Source organism: Lutjanus erythropterus, chromosome 12, assembly GCF_056507025.1.
Source record: "Lutjanus erythropterus isolate fLutEry1 chromosome 12, fLutEry1.hap2, whole genome shotgun sequence".
Taxonomy (NCBI): Eukaryota; Metazoa; Chordata; class Actinopteri; order Lutjaniformes; family Lutjanidae; genus Lutjanus; species Lutjanus erythropterus.
The window spans coordinates 24437368-24458928 of NC_139328.1; the positions used below are offsets into that span (position 1 = coordinate 24437368).

Sequence of the window (21561 nt, forward strand, 5' to 3'; positions counted from 1 at the left end):
TGCCATGCCAAAATTTCATCTTCGCATGTAAGACATCTGCTGCTAGGAGTTTCCAAAGTCAAACACTTTCAAATGCTACCCTTTAACAATGGAATACCCAACTTACCCTTAATTAATTTCTGAAATAATTATCCTCTTTCAGATTGACCAAAATACCCAAGAAGAATTCAACCTGACATCTGACGGAGAATTCAACGCCATCACATCACTGGTGTTGGGCAAAGTGCATGGTAAGTGAAGAGGGCAGTAAAAGCAGAGACAAGGCCTTTTTAGTTAGAGAGCACTCAGACTGACAGTCATTTGAATAATAGCTTTAAGATGTTTTGGCCTCATCTGACACACAGTGTAGAGATATTTAGGGAAATGAATGTAGTTTCACCCTGGACAAGTCGCCAGTTCTTCGCAGGGCTGACACATAGACAGACAACCACTCACACTCACACCTACGGGCAATTTAGAGTCACCAATTAACCTAGCATGCATGTCTTTGGACTGTGGGAGGAAGCCAGAGAACCCGGAGAGAACCCATGTAGACACGAGGAGAACATGCAAACTCCACACAGAAAGGTCCTGCACCAGCCAGCTGGGGGATTTGAACTCAGGACCTTCTTGTAACCACTGCACCACTGTGCTGCCTGCCTTACACTCATTAAATGGCTAAAACAGACATGATGATTATTAAATACTATAAAATGTTTTTGAGTTTCATAGAAATAAATCAAGAAATTACTCAATGTTGATATTTTTAAAAGATGGGTTCATTATTTTTGTTTTCTTTTTTTTGTTTTGTTTTTTTAATCTCATTTTGTAGCTTCCTAGTTGTGTTCCTTGTGTATTTAAACCTAAACTATAAAATGTTGGTTGAATATGTATGTTTTAGCCCGTTTAACATGTTCTCCCAAGTGACCTGGTGTAGGTTTCTGCATGATGAAGTTGCTGTATATAAACCCCTTAGGTTGAAGGTGCGGTAAGCGATTCTGGGGAAAGATAGTTGATTGTTGAATCTCATTCTCAGATCAAATACCAACACTTTGGGTTGGCGGCAAAGAACACTGCTGGAGTCATCCTTTAAAATGGCTATAAATAAGATAAATCAATACTATAAAATGCTTCTTTTCTTCTTCGACTGTGTGCATAGTTTACTCCTTTTATGCAGGACCTGTGCCGGTGTCAAGTTAGCTGTCAGAACAAATAATAGCACGATGCATAATTGATTAGTTGTTGTGAATACTGTGTGCAGCACCTCTCAGTTTCTATTATAACCAGGAGAGATAAAAGGCAAGAAAACATGTTAGACAGCCTCCAGAAGCCTTGATATGTATGGATATGTTCAGCATCACTAAATGAGTGCAGGGTCAAGTTAAACCAGAACGGTTCTTTCCTGTAATGCACCTGCACAGATTTTAATCCTGTAAGACAAACTGCTCTCCTCTGGGAGGGTTAAACCATATCCTTATTGAGCATCCGTGTGTAGTTCTGGACAAGGACCTGTAACAGAGTTGGGTGAGACAGTAATTGGTTCTGTCATGACTTATTCATGTTCTCTTTGAGCGCTTCCATCAGAGACAGACTGAGATACATGTAAGCGGTTAATAACATGAAGGGCTGAGAGGCCGCAGGCTGCAGTCACAGCTTCTGATAAGACAGACACAGAAACCGCTCTGTCAATTTAAAAGGAAACACACTTGACTCTGCCACTGGAAATAGCTTTCATCAGAGGCAGGCATCAGGTAATACCAAAAATAATGGCCATAATAAAATAACTGAATTTGCACAGATGCAGAAAATATCTAGATGTGTTCTGTTTATGATTTCTGTGAGAATTTTTGCAGCTGGCTTTGTTTTATTCAAGTGGCACTCTTCAATAATAATAATAATAATTGAGTGCAGTGAAACAAAGGATGTACTAATGTGTTAAGGCCCTTTTCACATAACTGTGCAGTGATCACCTTGATAAACTGCCTACCTGCCAGAGTCTTCCATCAAAAAGCAAAGCATTTTTAGAAGTGGCTACGGAGGCTTCAGTCCAAAGCTGTGATGACAGGCAGGTGCTGTGGTGAACATACCGTTGGTGTGTTGTTGTTGGAAATGTCCCAGGTCCGGTTTTTCTACTGGTTGTCCTTGTATGTGACTAGCACCGTGCTGCAGGGATGATGTATTTTGACAGGCCAGCCTGGAAGTTAGCATCACTCTGGTTCCCTACACAAAAAGCCAGTGGGATTATTCCCACTGGTTTTTAGGTTAGTGCAGAAAGTAAGATCTGTGGCAAACAAACATTCATGATACATTTTGTTCTGAATGATTTGTTCAGATAATCCTCACAAATGAACACCAGTTTTATTTTTGAAGTGTGAAGAAGTAAAAAAAAAAATGTTGCCGTTGATAATGATTTTTAACGTTCCTGACAACATTTAGTTTTATTTAGCCACTTGTTAGCAACTGCCTTTTTTAAGATACACAAAAGCTTCAAAATTCACAAGTAACATATTTTGTCATAGAACAAAACATGAGCATCTCTTAAGCTTGTGTCAACAGACAGAAAGACAGAAACAGACCTTATTTCAAGGCATCTAACCAACCAGGAGTAATATGCTAGCTAATTTCCAGATTGCACTCTTTCTGCAGCTTAAACAACCAACATCTGTCAAAGGCTGTTGTTAATAAAAATCAAAATAGCTAAATGTACAATAATACAAAATTCATTTATCATAGCAAACACACATGCCACACATCTTAGGTAGTAACTCCTACAATTTCTCTCAGGATCCTTTGTCTTTTCACATGTAAAGCTGCAGGGCGGTGTAACTCAGCTCAGTGTGTTTTAACCCCGTCATGTCAGCCTGTGACCGGCCCTCCCCTCTGTCAAACCAGAGAGAGTCAGACCAGGACCAGGAAAGCAGCAGGAAACTGGATTTTCTGTCGTTTCCTGCCAACCCTGTCATCCATCAGCCTAACTAATGGACCCGGAAGGAATACAGAGAGACAGGGAGGCAGACAGAGGTGATGGAGTAAAGAGTGTGTCAGCTGAGAGGAGCTTACAAGCAGCTGTAATGTTTCCTGCTGCTCTCATCAACATGCAGACGTGTTCTGGTAAAACCACAGTCACCTCTCAGTCATCTGAACAGACACTGATGCAGCTGTTTACAGCAGCGTTGTCGGCTCTCACAGCTGCTGTTTACACTGCTGTGAAGGAATGTGGGTGAATGATGAAGGGATTTAAGCCAATAAAGTGAACAGATAGAGGTGAGAGTGCACATAGTATGTCTTCAGGAGTGATAGATGCAGACTGGAAGCTGAGACATTGACATTCTGTCCACTGTAATGAGAGTGTGTGTGTGTGAGGTTATGTGTGTGTGCTAATCATTAGAGTCAATGTGCTGCTGCTATTGTCCTGCTCTGATAACAGGGAAATGTGAAGCAGAGCCAATGAACCTGTCAGTGTGTGTCAGGGCTTTTATTGGGCGAGTCATCTTACTGGGTGAGAGAGTACAGCCTCTAAATGAGAGGTTAAAAGTTCAATCACTAGTCTATTGGTAAATAACAGGTTATTTCTGAACTCTGTCTTTAACATTCAAGACTCCCAGATAGTTAACCTGTGCTCTGAAAACTACATTGCAAAAACACCCAACCTTAAGTGTTTATTGTCACTTTTGGCATTCATCTTAATTTTATAAGTTTTAGAAGTTGTCACATGATACCAGAAAATGAAACAATACCATTGATTGGAAACAAATGACAATTGACCACATGTATTGTATCTTGGAACACGTGGCGAAGAAAGGCATCCCTCTCATTCTTCTCTCGGCAGAGTCTGATGATTTGGATCCAGAACTGGTCAGGTTGGCGTCTCTTGGTTTTACCGGATGTCTATCGGTGGTCCGCTTTAACTCCATCAGCCCTCTGAAAGCTGCTCTGCTCCACCGGGACACCAGCCCTGTCGTCATCACTGGACCTTTACTTCAGTCCAACTGTGGCTCCTCGGTGTCAGCCAATCCCTACGCAGCAGAGAACACACACCACCTGTCAGGTGAGAGGGGAGGAGTCAGCTGAAGAGAGAGTTAATGTCATGATTGTTTATAAGTTCTGCAGTGTGAGAGGAGGTTTGGGGTTTAAAAGCTTTGAGGGAGTTGTGCCTTTGTAAGGAATTTCAAGGTGAGACTGGAGAACATTGTTTATTTTTTGACAAAGCATCAGATACAACAGTAAAAGCAGTACTAATTTATATAAGATTGTCAGGGATAACACGATGAAGTCCAAGACTCTTTTCCATTGTGGTTCCTGGTCATTTGGTAGAATGATATGTATAAAAAAATTTGGGGAGATTTACTTTTTCACTGTCTTGGTTCGTTTTTTTCTCTGGGATTCTTCCAGTCAGCATGATTCCACAACCAGTCTGTCTTCCAGCTGAATTTTCTTATAATATTTATAATATTCATTTTTTTATGTTTTGCTGATGCAGTGGTTAGAGTTGGCTGCCAGTTGCCTGAACTGCTGTCTGTGCTAAGTTGATGCGTTCTCATCCTTCAGGCCAAAGATAAAGCTTAACCACCAGGCAAAGCAGGCAAATGTCCCTGGACAGTACTGCCTAGGGATCCCACACGTCCCAGGTTCACTGTGTGTCAGTTGATTTCTAGTAATCAAATTAATTATACATTTATTTGGGAATTGCCCAACTAAACCGCGGTATCACCTACTGTGGGTCCTGCACCATTCCCCAAAACAGTTAAAGGTCTAGTGTGTATGATTTAGGGGGATTTATTGGCGGAAATGGTATTTAATATTCATAGTATTTTGTCAATGGTGTATAATAACCTGACAATAAGAATATTTCTGTTTTTGTTACCTTAGATATATAGGCTCTAGACTGCAGTGTTCAGTTGTTTGTAATCTGAAACCTCGACACTAGGTGGCACTAAATCCTACACACTGGTCTTTTTAGATATAAGTTATTTCAGTTTTTATTGTTCTTCTGCATTGCGATGTTCCCAAATCAAGTTGTGATGATTCAAATAGCCACAAACTTAAACCTGTAATAATTTTTTTTGCCCAACTAGGGTGGCAAAAGCAACTTATGAATACAAAACTACTCACCTTTTAAGTTGACATAGTGATCAAACAGTTGCTTGTTTACACATCCAGCCCTCATTGAGCAACATTTATTTGGAATCGTGTTCGCTTCAGTGGATGATTGGTGAATCCAATATGATATCTTCTTTTGGCTCATTTTATTTTCCTCCTCAGCTGCTAAATGTCCCACTATGTTCATCAATCAGTTGCTAACTATGTCTGTTGACTGTTTCATGCTGAGGAGGTAGAATACAGTGTTTTGTTTTGTTTTTCCTGAGACCAGCTGCCTGCTGCAACTGAAAATGACTCTATGACAGTGGTGAGAGTGAACCACAACAGTGAACTGTGGTCAGATTGTGAAACAGTGAGCTGTAACTTGTTATAAATCACAATAAAGCTGAAGGAAGCTTTATTGTTTAGATTAAGGTTCCAATTCTCTGTAGGTTCATCACTACAAGTGACACATTGCCATACTGTGTGCACATTGTCATTCTGTATGTTATTATGAAAATATCAAGAAAGTCACTGCAAACACACTGAAAACCTGAAGCCTGGGGGTAATCAGGAGTAAACGGAGTTTTTTGCCTCAAGGCTGCCTACGGTTATTCTGGCCATGGCTGTTAAGTTGGTTAATCAAAAAAAAAGCCCATGTCTTGCCCTAAAATGAATGAAAGAATGAAAAGACTTGTCTATGCACGCCTTCAAATCACCTATGGCTGTTCACAGCAAATGGGCGTTGCATTCATGCGGTGATATTTGACAAAATATGAAATGCAAAAAGAAAGGTTATCCAGAGGATGTTTTTGTCCTCTCATCTTAAATGTCAGTGCTCTTGTCCAACAATTGCTGACCCTTTTTAACACTGTGTTTCGTTAAATGTGTAATAGTACGTTGGCTAAAAGGCAGACAAAAATAAATAGAATTAAATTTTGAACTGTGCCCCTGTGAGTGCATATCATTTCCTTTGTTTTCCTGTTTCATTTCTGTGTGCTTATCTGTTCCTGTTAGGTGCTGCTATTTCAGACTGTACAATGAGCTCATTAAGTGTGATCATCTTGTTCAAAAGACTCATGACAATGTGCTTGATGAGATAATTAATGTGGACACAGAGGGGAGTTTCCAGTAGCTGTTTTTTTCCTCTGGTCTTGTTTTCTTGCAGCTTCATGTTGCTTTAATAGTGTCCTTTGGAGAGCTGCTGCTATATTTTCTATCTGTTCTGAATCAGAGTCCTGCACTGGTCTAGTTTTACAAATCCACCCCTGCAAAGCTGAGAACCACAATCAACCCGTTACCTGTAATTCTTCCCAATTCAAATCCGCACTCACTCGCAGCCGAGAATATAATAGTGCATTCAGATGGGGTTGTGTTTCCTGTGTGTTTACGAGATGAATCCACGTGGACGCCCCCCTCATATACTCTATTCACAACATTGTGAACTGGAGATTTTGTGCAAGCTCAGAGTTCATGATGACATCCCTATCATAATCACAACGAGTTCCATTTGAGCACAAAACCCAACCCAACCCAACCCGCACCCACCATCAAACACACATACATGGTCACTCACTGCTATCAAAGGCTAATACTTTTTAAATTTTTTTTACAAGCAGCACAGCAACTTTACTCTCACAGTCTTTGAGCGCCCCAGAATCCTCCTAAACATCCAATTTGGCCTTCATTTATTATCCACAATATGGTTTTCTCTGCCTTTATGTCATCAGTTTTAGCTGTCAGACAGCCTTCATCACTGTCTAATCAGATGGTGATGTCCCATATTTTTGGCAGGATGTGAGATCATAGACTTTTCCATTAAAACACTGGTGGCTGATTATGCTTGATATTACTGTATGAAAAATGTGTTAAACTATTGTTCTCACTTGTTGAACGCAACAGCAAAGTAAAAATTAGTTAATTTGAATTTATATATGTAGTGTTTTTTTTACCCACGAGTACCCAAACCGGTGCAGGACTGAATGATGGTACTGTGATGTTGTTGACATGTTTTTTTTTTCTCTACATCTCCACATTATTTCTGCTTTTCTGTCAGTCTTATGAAAAATCTCCTCTTCTAATTCTTGGTGCCCTTTGTTTTTTCTGTGTATTTCCCTCTTTTTTTTTTAGCTTTCTAACTTTCATTTCCTCTACCTTTCTCCTTCTCTGCTGTAGACCAGTCTGGCTCACTGGGTTCAGGTCAACCTTTAGTCAATGCCATCAGGACTGACTCGGCTCTGATTGGAGGTACTGAACTGTTTCACCATCTTTCAGCCTGTCTCACCTTGTTTTATTATGTTTGTATTGGACTTTTCTTAACTGTCAGTCAGTCTGAGATTATGCTCAATATTTTATTGATGAGCGATATTCTGTTGAAAGCCAGCAAAGGTGTTCCACTAAAAGTAAAGTTTTTGGTATTATTTTTCTCTTCTTCTCAGCTAGATTGATTCAAAGTGAAGATTGGAAGTGAGAGTCAAAAGTCATTTAACAGTGTCCATTAAATCTCTGTGACTCTGTGACTCAGTGCACAAAGGACAGCTGAACTAATTAAACCTCCACTGAAATGACTTGCTGATGGAGAAACTTTCACACTCTGTTCAAATGCAAACTAAAGTAATATAGTGCGAAATTGATTTCAGCTGTATTTTGGAATTCCAATTAGATGAAACTTTCTCTGGATGTAATGAAATGTGCCCAACAGAAGAGTCCAGCTGAGCCCAAATGTGTGAAAAAATGCTCACTGTGTGTCGAAGTTAGATTAGAAGAACGACCAGACTGCAGGGCAAAATAACTCACATACCCAGGGGAGGCGGAGATGGACAGAAATCATGTTTCAACTTCACAGGAGTTTCACAAAGCACTGTGACAAAAGTCCACCATGATAGATTTACTCTACCTAAAGGACATTCAGCAAGCATCAAGGCTATACAGGATTCAGAAAGATGAAGACACATCAAAATGTCACAGCTGAGTTACAGTATGACTCTGTTCAGCTGGTTGTCAAGCAGGTTTGCAAAGCCACATCACTGTTTTGTATATTTATGCTATTTGACTGCAAGAGTTTACATTATTATCGCCATTGTTTATTATTTTTTAGAATTATGCTTTCCCTCATTCCACACAACCTTAGAGTTCAGTTCACAAAATAAAACCCATCTTTGGAGATTTAAAATCAATATAAGTGAATAATCCATGTTGCTAAATGCTATTCTTTTTGAAATAACAGAATAATTAAGCTGTCATCATGAGAAAAAAAGCTTTAAATTAATTAACTCATTTACATTTAAAAATGTGTGCGTGTCCAGGCAGTTTGGCTTCTGCAGGTTTCTGAAGTGAAAAAAGCTGTAATGTTTATGTTTCATTTATCCTACCTGCAACAGCTCTTTAACTTATCTTTTTAATGTAAATGAATCTAGGTATTATGTCTTAAAGAAACACTTTAAATATACTTTACAGTGGGACATACCTGTGCATTTGGTAGAATGACTGGCATATAACATGCTTAGCCTAGCTTAGCATAAAGACTGGCTGGGGAAAATAGCTAGCGTAGCTAAAAGTAGAAATACTCTGTCACACATCTCCAAAATTATCTTGTGTTCATGTAGTGTCTAGGACTGCATCACTGCATCCAGCTGCTGATGATCAAATATGTCAGAGTAAATGTCCTCTCCATTGCAGGTGTCATAGCAGTGGTGATCTTTGTGATTGTGACTGGCCTGGCCATAACCGCCAGATTCCTCTACCGAAGAAAAGATACGTATCGAAACCAGGAGGTGAAGGGAGTCAAACAGGAGGACAGCCAGGATTTTTCTTTCAACAACCAGGCTGACTCGCAGAATGTCTCTGGTGAAAACCCAAAGGAGTATTTCATTTAAGCGGCAGCCAGATGACCCGATGAACTGGTGGGTTTTGGAGCAGAGAGTGCAGACAGGGGTGTCCTGTCACGCCTCAGGACTTTACACTGCATTCAAAGCCACTCAGAGACTTCACTGGCGGCTGTAGCTTCACAGAATATTGACAGCAAAAAAGGAACAATGCACACAGTTTTGTCTTTTACTGTATATAATGTATATACTGATGCAGTCAACAATGCTGGACTTAAAAGATGTTGATATCCTTGTTTCAAAAACTGTAAATATTCAAAAATGTAAATGTGGAAGTAATGTCTGCAGCAGTCTCTAACTAATGTCACTCGTATTGAAAGGTTTCAAATAACCTTCAAGGAAACAGATTTTTGCCCTTATGGGTTCGTTTAGAGCATTCAGATACAACTTTATTTCAGTGAATCAGGATGCCTGTAATTTTGACTGGACTTGTCTGGCTGATGCATTTTTCTATGAGGATAATGAATGGATGTTTGCTGAAAGGTTTGATCTGTAATTAGACCCTCAGGAAGATTACTTCTGTACAAATTTGTCTTTGGTGGTTTGTTCATGTGTAATGCCTTTTAGTTGTGTGCGGTGTTTTGGGGTGGGAAGAGTATGAACTCTTCGAACGCTGTGGACCCTCAGAGACCTGTTTAAAGGAAACCTGTGTGAGCTTGTACACTTGTCAGAGCCCTTGCAGCCTGTATACATTCACCAAATACCAGGACATTGTGTGATGTGTTTTTTAACTGCAGTCGGCACATGAATTAAAGATTTTCATGAGTGGTTTTCTTTCAGTGACATTCTGCTGCCACAGAATTTATCTTCAACAACCAGTGGTGGAACCAAGTCATTGTTTTGCAAGCCAGAAGCAGAGCTGTGGACTCAAGTCACATGATCTGGACAAATGTGAGGATGTAAGAACGTAAAACAACAACAACAACAAAAAAAAAAAACTCAATTTGATCTTAAACACCAATCACTTGTGACTTTACTTGGGCGTGGGCCTTTTGACTCGAAAATATGCTATTTAAAGTCTGCCATGAATCAATTAATTTCAATCAAGTTAACTCTGTTCTTTCTCAACAATTAAGTTGCAGGAAAGAACCATGAAGAACTAATGTGACATTACTGAGCGCCACTTGAAAAACACATTTACCAAAGATAATTTTGTTTGCTGACAAAACTATGTGGTGGTCAACAAAAACAAACTGCAGTATGCAAAACATGCAGGCCAAAAATTACATACAGCTAATTGCTACTGGCAGCTACTGGAACAAAAATGCATCCTAGTGTGACTGTGAACATTCTGGTTTCCTATACTTTGTAAGCTGTTCATAACAGGCTTGTACAGGTTGTTCGGTCTATTATAAAAGTTTTCTCCTCCCTGCTGAATGCCGCCTGCTGGGAGTTTCCTTTCCCATGTTTCTAAATGTCTCTGAACAGTAAAGCTTTTAACACTGACAGCAGCACAGACTCTGTAACACTGCGGCTGTCTGTCACCTCGTTCACTGCACGCAGAGACAGTTAATGTGTTTTTGAAATGCTAATCTGCTTCGGTCTGACAGGTGGATTGTGACTCAATGGAAAGCAGAGAGATGATCAGAATGAGACAGGAAGATAATCCGAGAGAGAGTGTCAAGCAGACATGGATGTAATGAAAACAGCCTGATATTAACACTTGAAAATGAAGCAAATCCCCCCCATGTGTCAATTCAGCTCATGTGTAAAGAGCTCTGCTGATAGAGGGAGGATCAGGAGCGGAAAGAGGATCGACAGCAGCTGTTTATCAAACACACACCACTGTCTCTCTCCAAGACCCCAAAGCACAGATGGGATTTTAATGACAAAAGTTGCTAAAACTTCAAAGTGCATTATTCATCTTTTTGTTTGTTTCTTTTTCCCCCCACATCACAACAGTTGAAGCCACACATGACTGTCTTTGCCACACCCTTGATTCCTCAGAGTTCATTCTTTGGTGAAAAAGACGGACTGCATGTCCTCCATCCTGCAGCAGAATTGACTGCGGTGTAGCTTTTGATTGCTGAGAGTAGCTCAACAGGTTACCTTGAGCACAGCTGGAGGACACTGCATAACAAAACAGCAAAGTAAAATGTTTATCATTTGAATTTTTCAGACAGTGTCAACTGAGAACACAACGTGACCTTAACAGCAAGTCACCAACATAGACAGTGATGTTTGACCTTCAGCCTCAGTAGAGTGTCACTAGCCATTTTTCCAACCAACTGTTTAGCAGATTGTCCATAATTTTCTCCACATTTCAAGTAAATCTGCAAAAGAAAATGCATATGAATGCTTGTTTCCATCCACTACTTGTATGCAATTTTTAGGAGCTGAATCATCGAGATAAGTAGGTTTTGCAGGTTGCTCCCATAGCTCAGTTGGTAGAGTGTTCACCCCATGTACTGAGGCTGTTGGTTCTCTGTAGCGGTCGCTGGTTCGATTCTGGCCTGTAGCCAATTTGCTGCATGTCATTCCCCCTCTCTTTACCCCCTTTCCTGTCATGTCTTCAGCTGTACCTATCCAAATAAAGGCAAAAAGCTCCCCCCAAAAAATCTTAAAACGTTGTAGGTGGTGCAACAAGATGATGAAATTAAAAGAGCACCAATTGGACCTCAAGCAGTGATACATGACATTTCTCTTTGTTTTATATATTAATGCAAGGAAGGTTAAATCAGGTCTGTTCGGAGCAACCATGGATGTGTTATAGAGCTAATGCAGTGATGAAGAGTCAGTTGGAGCAGAAACAGCTGATCAGTCATGTGAGTTAAATATTCGCTACATCAGAACTTATTTGGAAAAATTGTTTTCATCTCCCATTAACTGCATGAAACTCTTTATCAAAGGGAAAAATTACCTCAAGCAGGCATAAAAGCTTTTTGGCAAAACTGAGGGCCTTTTTTCGCTCATAGAAACACAGCTACTTTTTTTTCTATCTAACCATTTTCAGGCAACAGAGCTATACCACAACAGATTTAGATTTGAATGTCTTTATTTGCTCGTGTATTGTGAACAATTTGTTACAGTTACATTTGGAAGATGATGGTCTGGTCACACCAGAAAATAAAACAACAAAATTCATCCATGTGTCTTCAAGACATATTTGGTTCTAAAGGCTTTGTGATGTAGCAACAACTAACATGGCTAGTTGGTACACTACTGCAACTGGCAAGCTAACAGCTTACAAGGTAGCTAGTGAGGACTTGTCACTCACAATAGCTGTAAAAGCTTCTGGCTATTTTCTCTGTAGTGGACCATTTACTCCTCTCTGGCATTTTATACATCATTTTATTCAATAATACTTTTTAATAAAGGGGAAAACATTCTAATGGTAATGAACAAGCTAACTGATTGCTAATTGTCACTTAGCAAACTTATTAGTTTGGCAACTACCAGGTAAATAAAGTCACACAACTACTGTCTCATAACACTGCAATGTATTCATCTTCTTTGGAGAAGTTTATCGTTGACAGAGGAGGTTAAACAAACTTGAGGGTGTAAGCTACAACGGTTTCCTCCATTTTGGACTAACTGTCTCTCAGTTCCCTCAAACCTCAAATCTACGCTACTAATTGGTCAGTGGCACAAACTTGTGGTTCAAAGTTCACCGAAGTTGAACTCAAATCTTCACTTTGTCCCTCTGGGCAGATCCAGTACCTGTGGCTTTAAATGTTGGTGAGACCAGGCCTTAAGGGCAGCAATATTCTACAATTTCCCTATTGTTACCCAATCCCACAAAAAGACTAAAACAATGTCCTGCTCCTAAGTATTCTCTGTCCAGAACCTGATATAGCTCATTCCACTGTGTCATAGAACTCCATTATTGTCCAAAAACTATTCAGAAAGCACTGGAAAGAGCCACACTGTTGCTTTAAAGTGCTTGTTCATTACCATGAATACACACACTGTAGTTAATTTAAATTAAATACTCTATTAACCCACTGCTAAAAGTAGTCCCCAGCAAATGAACTACTGGATTTACTTCTGTTTGAGTAACTAAAAACTGCAGATCCCAGCTATTGAGCCTTTTTAAAAATAAAACTATATATTTGTGACCTGCCTTTGTTTCTAATATTTACATCTTCAGTGAGAACCAACGGGCAATGAACAAGTTAAGGAAGTCAGATGGAGATACTCATTAACATTGGTAAATTTGGTCTTTTCATGGGATTTGTCAACAGTAAGAGAAAGTATAAAACAGCGGTTTAAAGTTGAAGTTTGTTCAGTGTTACTGTAGTGTTTGTGAAAAACAGTGGCATTGTAAGTGGTGAGTGACATACAACAGAAATGTCCAGATTTGAAACATATTCTGGTTGTTTTGTTGTAAACAAAATCCTGTTTTACGAAAATTAAACACTTTTTTTTCATTGGAGGTTTTTCAGCTTTACAGATGATTCATCAAATGAATAAATGAACAGGAGACACTCTAATTGTGCTTTTGAACCAATTCGTTCTTACATTTACATGTCTGAAGGACTGCAGAAAGCTGACATGTGTCTATACAACAAAATGAAAGAAAATTCACATTTGTTCAAGTAGGATTCTTTTCAAAAAACTGGAACCATTGAAACCACTGAGCTCTTTTATTCCTTTGTAAAATCAAGCTGACACACAGTAAAGACTTCCCCCACAACAACCAGGACAATTTACATATATTTGCATCTTTCATTTGCTCCTTCGATCCGTAGTGTGGGAGGATACACATCCGTCAGCGTTGACATTCCTGATGGCTGTTAACATTCAAACCAGAGATGAGGGAAATATGTAAAGCCGCACAGCATCCAGGAGCAGAGGATATCAAAGTGATTCTGTGTGAAGAGCCACTTAGCCTCTCTGCCTGTTTAAACACTCAGATGATTCGCCTGCCTCAGATCACTGATCCCTGTGCAATTCGTTTAAATCTCCCCTGATTGGTTGTGATCAGAGACGAGCTGATAACTGACATCTTCAGCATCATCAGTGATATCAAAGAAAACTCCAACATCATAAAGATCAACTAATCTACTGCCAACTGGAATTTAATGTGATAAAAGATTCTGTCTTATCTGTAGGCAGTTCACTACACAGTTAACATGTTTGATTGGGATAAATACCGCTGGGACACAACCAGCTCCATTTCCTCCACAAGAAAACTTATCTAATATCATTCCAGGGTAACCTTTGAAAAACCTTTGATGTGCGCTGAATCAACACATTTCATGCGGATCATAGGATTATACTGTATGTAGCTCACTTCTTTGTATTCAGTGTTTTATAGATAGCTATGCCTTATTTTATGCGCCTGTTTGAACCTCTTTCTGAACTAGATTTAAGTGCTAAAATGGTCAGTGAATGCCACATTCCTCCAGCATGTTGTCTGTGCCAGTAATGATTGTTGATAATGAGAACCATCAGTTGAATCTGTCCAGCCTCAGGACATCTGACTTAATTTTTTTTTCATGCATATTTAATATGCATATTTAAATCTGTACAATACAAATACTGTGCTCTGTTACTGAATAGTATGGAACCCCAACGATTTTGTTGTTGGATAAGACAAAAAAGATATTACAAAACAAATCAATTGTAGAAAATGAACCAATCATTTGTGAAATAATTGAAACAACTGGTAATAAAAATATCTGTAAAAGGTGTAATAAGTCTATCATATAGGTCTCAACAATGTAAGTTTTTATTATTTCCTTAAGGAAGAGAGGAAGGATAAAGGAGGCCCCACGTTTCCCTGTAAACCCATAAAAAACACAAAAAGTCGCAGTTTGGTAACTAACTAATGTGAATGTTTACCACATTTTCTCTGAGTGCTGTAGACTAAGGACTCTTGCACACCTTCCTCATTTGGTCCGGACTTTTGGACTTTTCAGTTTGATCCGAACCAAAATTATAGCCGTGAAATCTCCCATAGATTACGGTCTGCAACAACTAGCCAAACCTTGGTCCAGCTCAAAGAGGTGGTCTTGGTTTGGATCAAACTGAACCATGGTTTGGTTTGTTTCTAATATGAAAACATTTTTTTGGATTTGTTCAGACTTTTGGACTAATTACGAGGAGTTCTGCAAGGTAGTCATCTAATTGTGTTAATTAGTACAGGCGACAGCTCCGCTCAATCTACAGGTCACACTGACAGACAACAATGAAGCCTGATGTTCACCATAATGAACCATAATGAAACAGAAAGGATCCATCATCATCCATCCTTTCTTTCTGTCATTACACAAGATTGATTTCCCCCCCTCTTGGTATGGTGGGCATTCTGGTGACTTAAAGACATAAATTATTCAGCTCTTATTTCCTCTCAGCTGCGTAAACAGCCGCTTTAACAGCTGTAATTACAGCTGTATGCAGCTGTGTCAGTGGCTGATCAGATGACAGAAGTGTGAGAGTGGTTGTAGCAGGACAGATCTGCATGTTGATGAGCTGAGGCAGGCAGGGCGGTTTTCTTTTGATGATAAAGTCATTATTTTCTGATATCTACATACCCCACACTGTGTTCTAATGATCCTCAGATAAAAAAGTGTGAGACTCTGATGCTTTAATCTTGTATAAACAGGTAAGTTGTTGCTCACACATGACAGCAGGTAGCATAGACTAAATGTAATGTCTACATGTTGTAGGGGCTGATAATGGTTAGAAAAAGAAATAACTGTTTTGATATGAGAAAACAACACTTGCTGTGCTAAAATAAAAAATGATTGTTTTATGTTTACAAGAAAACAGAACATAAAATGACAAAACTCATGGTGTTGGTATGATGCTAATACTGTGTGTACTCACTAGAAAGATCAAGAGTAACTTCTGTATTTTTCAGTCTGGATTTTATGTATTTCCTCCTAGTATTTGTGTTTACGTGACTAATAAGGACAGCAATTTCTGAAATTGGTCCTTTATTGAGTGAGACCACTGTAGCTGTCAAACAGGCGGGAATGTAATCTTTATGAACATTTGTCAACTGTCAAAGTATGTCCCCCAAAAGTGCTTGTTTTTGCCACATATAGGCCCAGATTATTATGTCTGACAACATTATGGAAAGGATCCTCAGACTCCCATTACAGTCATTTAATCTTCGTCATCTTAATTCAGCCTGGACAGAAACAAAGTATAATTTACCAAAAACGCCTCAGCTCGTCATTCCACTGTTTCAACAATCACAAACTCTGGTTTGCTCAAAATACATCCATTATTCAAATTATCAGGTGTGAAAATATAAGGAAAGGTGCAAGAGGGAGGTCAGACAGAGAAGCGGCAGAGAAAAATGGCGTATAGAGCCTGACAGATGATGCACACCTGAAAACCGACAACCTCAGTCCGCTGATGAAGATCATGTGTGTAGCCTGGTGGAAATATGAGGGGTTAAAACAAATTAATTCCTAATAAAGTCAGATAAAAAAATAATAAAAATAATAGTAAACTTGGTTTATAAAGGAAAATAAATGGTTAACTAAGTTGTTAAATTAATTTAGTTATAAATAAATTATTGTGTAAATAGTTGAGTAAATGGCTAAAATATTCTGTTCAGGTAATGTTAAAATAAACTGTCATAAATTACATGTTGAAAATAAACAAGTGTAAACTGAACTAGGTCAAAACCTACATAGCATGGCTTTAATTTCATCTGTCATTTCAGTGTTTCATTGGTTCCTGAGGTTGTCAGTCAGATTCACCTGTGGTAATTGGTCGTAGGTGAGGAAGAGAGAGCAGTAGGGGGCGGGGTCAAAGGAGACAACGCGAAGGACGAAGTAGGAAGGTGAGGAGGAGAGGCAAGACATACAGAAATTTGCCGAAATAGCTAGCCAGTCAAAGTTTAAGCAAGAAGCAGAAGATTGTAGCTGTGAACTGTTCGGCGCATTCGCTGCTGAACTGCTGTGAGTAAGGCGACCCTTTGTGCTCGTGTGCCTCAACTAACACCGGGAAGACGCCCGCCAAGGGAGGACGCCATGTTCGGGAAGCGCGGGAGCAGAGGACGACGCGGCTGACGGACAAGGACTGCTTCATGTTTCTAGAGGACTGCGCCTGGACTCCTGATGCGGATTTCTTCACTGCTGCCTGTTTTCGGACTTCCAACTTTCTCCACCGGACCTGAACGCCAAACTGTGGGTGAGGTTTCCTATTACTTTTCTTTCCGTGAATAAAGACTCACCTGGCCGCACCGGACACACAGGCCTGCAACTTGTTTTATTTTGTGTGCGTGTGCGTGTGTGTGTGTGGGCCCACATTTGTTAACATGGGTGAATGTCTGCACTGATCTGAAGCTAACTGTTCTAGTGAATAGTGGTAAACAGTAGTAATAAGTAAGCCTGAGTCTGGCCTAATAGTGCAGTTTTGTGGTATAATTTGGGTAGAAGGCTATTATGTATTGAGTAATTTTCAGTAATTAAAGGATTATTTTAATTTGGGTCAAGGTAATTTGGTTTACTTGGTATTTTCTAAGGGATACATGTGTATTTTTTCATGTTTTTTTGTGTTTTATGTAAATTAAAGGGCAATTTTGTTTTCTTATAAAACTAAACTTTAAGTAAGTTTATGTTTTTTACTACAAAAAATTGTCTGGGTCCAGTCATTTAAATATAAAGGTGAATGGTGATAAGTGTAGCAGTTTTGCTCATAATCAGGGAAATTTTAGATTCACCCAATATAGGTAAACCTATACCTATATATTTTTTTACGCTGCCTGGTTTGACAAGACCCAAAGTAGCAACCGTGTGGTCACAATATTTTTTTGTATTATAGCTGGACGGTTCACTAAAATGTTTCTCAAAACATTTAGTTTCTCAAAACATTTTAGGTGAGAAATGATGTAACATAACCTTGATCCATATTTGTTGAACCCTGCCCAGTTTTACAGGATGATCTCATTTTCGTGAGCAGTGGGTTCAGATGCTTCTCTCTGTCTTTTTTCCCACAACTTTGAGTGAACAAACCACACATTTGTTCAGTGCCTTTGAAACTTTCAACCTCAATGATATGAACAAAACAACGTCTCTATACTCCTGACAAATGCATGGTATAAAATTAAATACAATACAAAATCAGATTTACAAATTTGAACATCCTCCAATCAATATGTAACTGTTGTGTGCACAAACATGCAGAAGCTCAGCCCCCGGCAGTGTAAGTCATTATGCTTTACTTGGAATATAGTAATCATTTTAATTCAGGGGTATTGAGACCCAAAATATTTCTCCCCATAGGTATAACTGGTTAGGTTTGTAACTGCAGAAGGTTTAGGTTCTCTTGAATTAGGATTGTGTATATTATTCTTTAAAAGTGAGCATTGTTCAGAGCTGAGTTCTGACAGCAGTAGAGATTAGACAAAAAGTCTTCACCTATTGATCTGCACTCTTTAATGACTCTTGCAAATCCTGTGGCTGTGTGTCACATACCTTCATTTCTGCTGTAATTTTTGCTTCTCTTTCCTTTTGCTTCCTGGTAACCATTTTTCTCTTGCTTCAGTCTCTAATCAGCCTGTTTCTGTGTCGTCCATCCCCCTCCTTGTGGTCAGCAGCTCTCCATCACATGATGCAGATGATGGTGTTGTTTACCCTGCAGGAGGAAGACAAGCCTCTCATCAGCAGATCCTCACAGAGGAAGTGAGGAATCAGCAGATCTCCTGCTGACTGACAGCTGCTCACTTGTCAATTTGTTTATTTATAAACAACATCTGTTAAATTAAAAAAAATAAGGTAATTAATATATTAAGATCCTCTGTCACTTTATTCATATTGAGAAGGGAAGGTGACTCATTCAATGACACACTGAGTCAGGTTTTAAATACTCAGCAGTAACTGCTGGCTCTGTAATAATGTTAATATTAATGTGCTGAATCATACTTAAACTTAGAAATAAGATCTGCTTTTCTACAAGTGTGTTAGAAGGCGAAATGAATTAGCTGAACAAATAAAATCACTGAGACTGAAGAGTTTTATGCCTCAGTATACAGCCTGGTGCTCTAATATTATTGCATTATGGTGATGCAATAGCTTATATTTTGTCTCTAAATTGCTCTTGTGGATCATAACTTTATATTGTGATGTCTTCAGGGTAATAGCTCTCAATGGCACTGAATGAAAAGCTAAATTGATACTTGACATGGTTGTTTTATTTAATATATTCCCACAGTGAAGCCAGTCTGAACAGAAGGAGCAGACCACTGTGTATTCAGAACATCTTGTTGCTCAATGTGGTCTCCCTGTTGCAGTGTTGAAAATGATTCTCCTCTGTATCACAGCAAGTATTGAAGAGTCTAATAGAATTCATTGTCTGCAGCTCCTTCTTTAACGTCTCTGTGCTGAGTCTCTGGCTGATTTAATCAAATCACACTCTGGTGTTCCTCACAGCAAAGGTGGGTGGAATAATTATCTGTTGTTACCTGTGGGTAGACAGGCTGACAGGGGCACTTAATGAAAAAAGCCTTTACTTACAAATAATCACCGGAAACACTGCTGTGTATACAGTCTGGAAGTTGGAGTTGAAGTTAGTTATTTTTCAGGTGCGGCTGGTTTCAGAGCTAAAAGGTCCCATTCATTTCCCCCACAGATTGAATTATGTGACTCACAGTTGGATCACTTCAAACTCTCTCTGTCATCAATATGAAAGATTGACCACTGTGTTAGAAAATATTAAGGCTGTGCCGAATACTGTTTCTTGGGGTTTTAAGCTTCGACAAGGGAAGGGCACCAAAGTCTGAAAAGTCAACCTGATGAAACTGTTGAGCAGTTGTGAGCGCTCATGTCACATGCCTGATTTTTATGTGCACAGGTTTTTAGTCTAATTAAACATCATAGATGACTTACATATCTTGCTCTTTATCAGAATTTTGTCCCTTTTTGGTGCGGCCAAAGCAAGAAACAAAAAACAAAAACGAAGCTTTTGCATACTGATTCGGGTGTTGTTTACCATGTCAGTGGTAGAAGCATCAAAGTTTCTAAGTGTTGTGGTCAGCCCTAGAAAATATGTGGTTCTTGAATAAGTTAAAAGTACAGGCTTGTGCATATAAAATCTTTGAGTGTTTTGGGCTGTATTTAGCCTGTGTTTAGTTTGTTCGTTCTGGGCTACTGTAGACAGACGGTGGTGCAACATGGCAGAACAAACTCCGTGGAAGGAGATCCGCCATCTGTGTAAAAAAAACAAAAAAAAAAACACCTCTAGTTGGTGAAACAGGAAGACCTGTGTATGTTTTATTGTGCTGATAACGTGGGTGACGCAGTTAAATAATGAATGTCAGGCAGACATCACATGGGGTCAGAAGTGACGGAAAGTGACCAGAACAGATCAACATGATGAAGTTTAATCCTTTGAAGGAGTTTAAGTTTGCAAGCCCCAGTGAATGGCTGGAGTGGAAGCAACCGTTTCTGCACTTCAAAATAGCCACCAAGTTAAACAGAAAGGACCGGGCGGTCGAGGTCTGCTCACTTACATATGTGATGGGCAGTGAAGCAGAAAAGATATTCAGGTTATTTGAGTTTAGAGAGGAGGAACATAAGGACTACAATATTGTGGTTATTGACTACTTCATTCCCAGACAGAATTTAATACACTAACGGATATGCTTTTATCAACAGAGCCAGCTACCTGGTGAGATGATGTAGCAGAAGACTGTGAGTTTGACAACAAAAGGGATGAACACACCTGTGATAGACTGGTTTTGGGCATTAGAGACAAGGAGTTGTCTCAGACGTTTCGGCTCACTGCTGACTTGATGCAAGCAGCCTTAAAGATGTCCAGAACTGTGGTAGGTGCAGCACCCAACACTATGATAAAAAGAAATGCCCCCCTTTTAACGTGTAAAATGTGCAACAAGAGAGGACTCTGGGCACATGGTGGTGTATCAAAACACTGAATGAAGCCACTGAAAGTATGGGACATTGTCAGCTTCTGGGAGAGGTTAGTGAAGCAGCTAAATAAATGGACCGTTGCACTTCACGTTGGACACAGACCAGACATTTCAGACACTTCCTAAAGCCTACAGATTGGGTCCTGCTGAGATACTCTTTGTTGGACCAGGGGGGGTTAGCTCAAATGTATAGGCTGGTTCAGAGCTAATACTGTCTACAAAGGCAAAGAATACACTTTTCCTGCGTGTGTGATTAAATAGCAGCAGTTTGCTCAGCCGCCCAGAAGCAGTTAAAATGGGTTTAGTGATGAGAGTGGAGTGCACTGTGTTTGGAACCAGCAGCCTGCTAAAGATCAACCCTGTTAAAGTCATTCTCAAAGAAAATGCACAGCCAGATTGGTGTTCACAGAAAAGGAGAGGACAGAGAAGCTAGCACGACTACATGGCAAAACATGGTAGAGGACTATTTACATAATTTCGGTAATTTGTTTTGCTGTGAATATCATGGAAGTGCTGCACTTGGGTGTTATAAGGTTAAGGAAAAAGTGCCACCATGAAGTAGGACTGTCGCTTTAAAAAAAAAATCAAGGTCAAACAAATTTAAAATGACACGTTTGGATAAATTGGTTTTGTCAGGGTGGGTTTTCCCCCCCCGAAAACCCACCTCCCACCCCCACGTACACTTGCCGCTGCTCCACTCGTCTGTGGTGCCTCTGCTGCGTCAGTTGGGTGGTAAGCTAGTAGGTGAGCCCGCAGGTTTGTTGTCGTTGAAGAGTAAGACAGCTGCTT

The 21561-nt window shown here is 39.6% G+C and overlaps 1 protein-coding gene across 1 annotated transcript in view; it reads left to right on the top strand.

Moving 5' to 3' along the window:
- The window catches only part of LOC146318045 (contactin-associated protein-like 4), a 136805-nt gene extending 127078 nt beyond the window's left edge, over window positions 1–9727 (top strand). The window contains exons 21-24 of the mRNA XM_084732150.1: window positions 143–230; window positions 3809–4027; window positions 7234–7305; window positions 8737–9727. Coding sequence (XP_084588276.1) covers window positions 143–230; window positions 3809–4027; window positions 7234–7305; window positions 8737–8933 — 576 coding nt within the window. The 3' untranslated portion in view covers window positions 8934–9727. The remainder of the gene's footprint in view (window positions 1–142; window positions 231–3808; window positions 4028–7233; window positions 7306–8736) is intronic.
- The last annotated feature ends 11834 nt before the right edge of the window (window positions 9728–21561 follow it).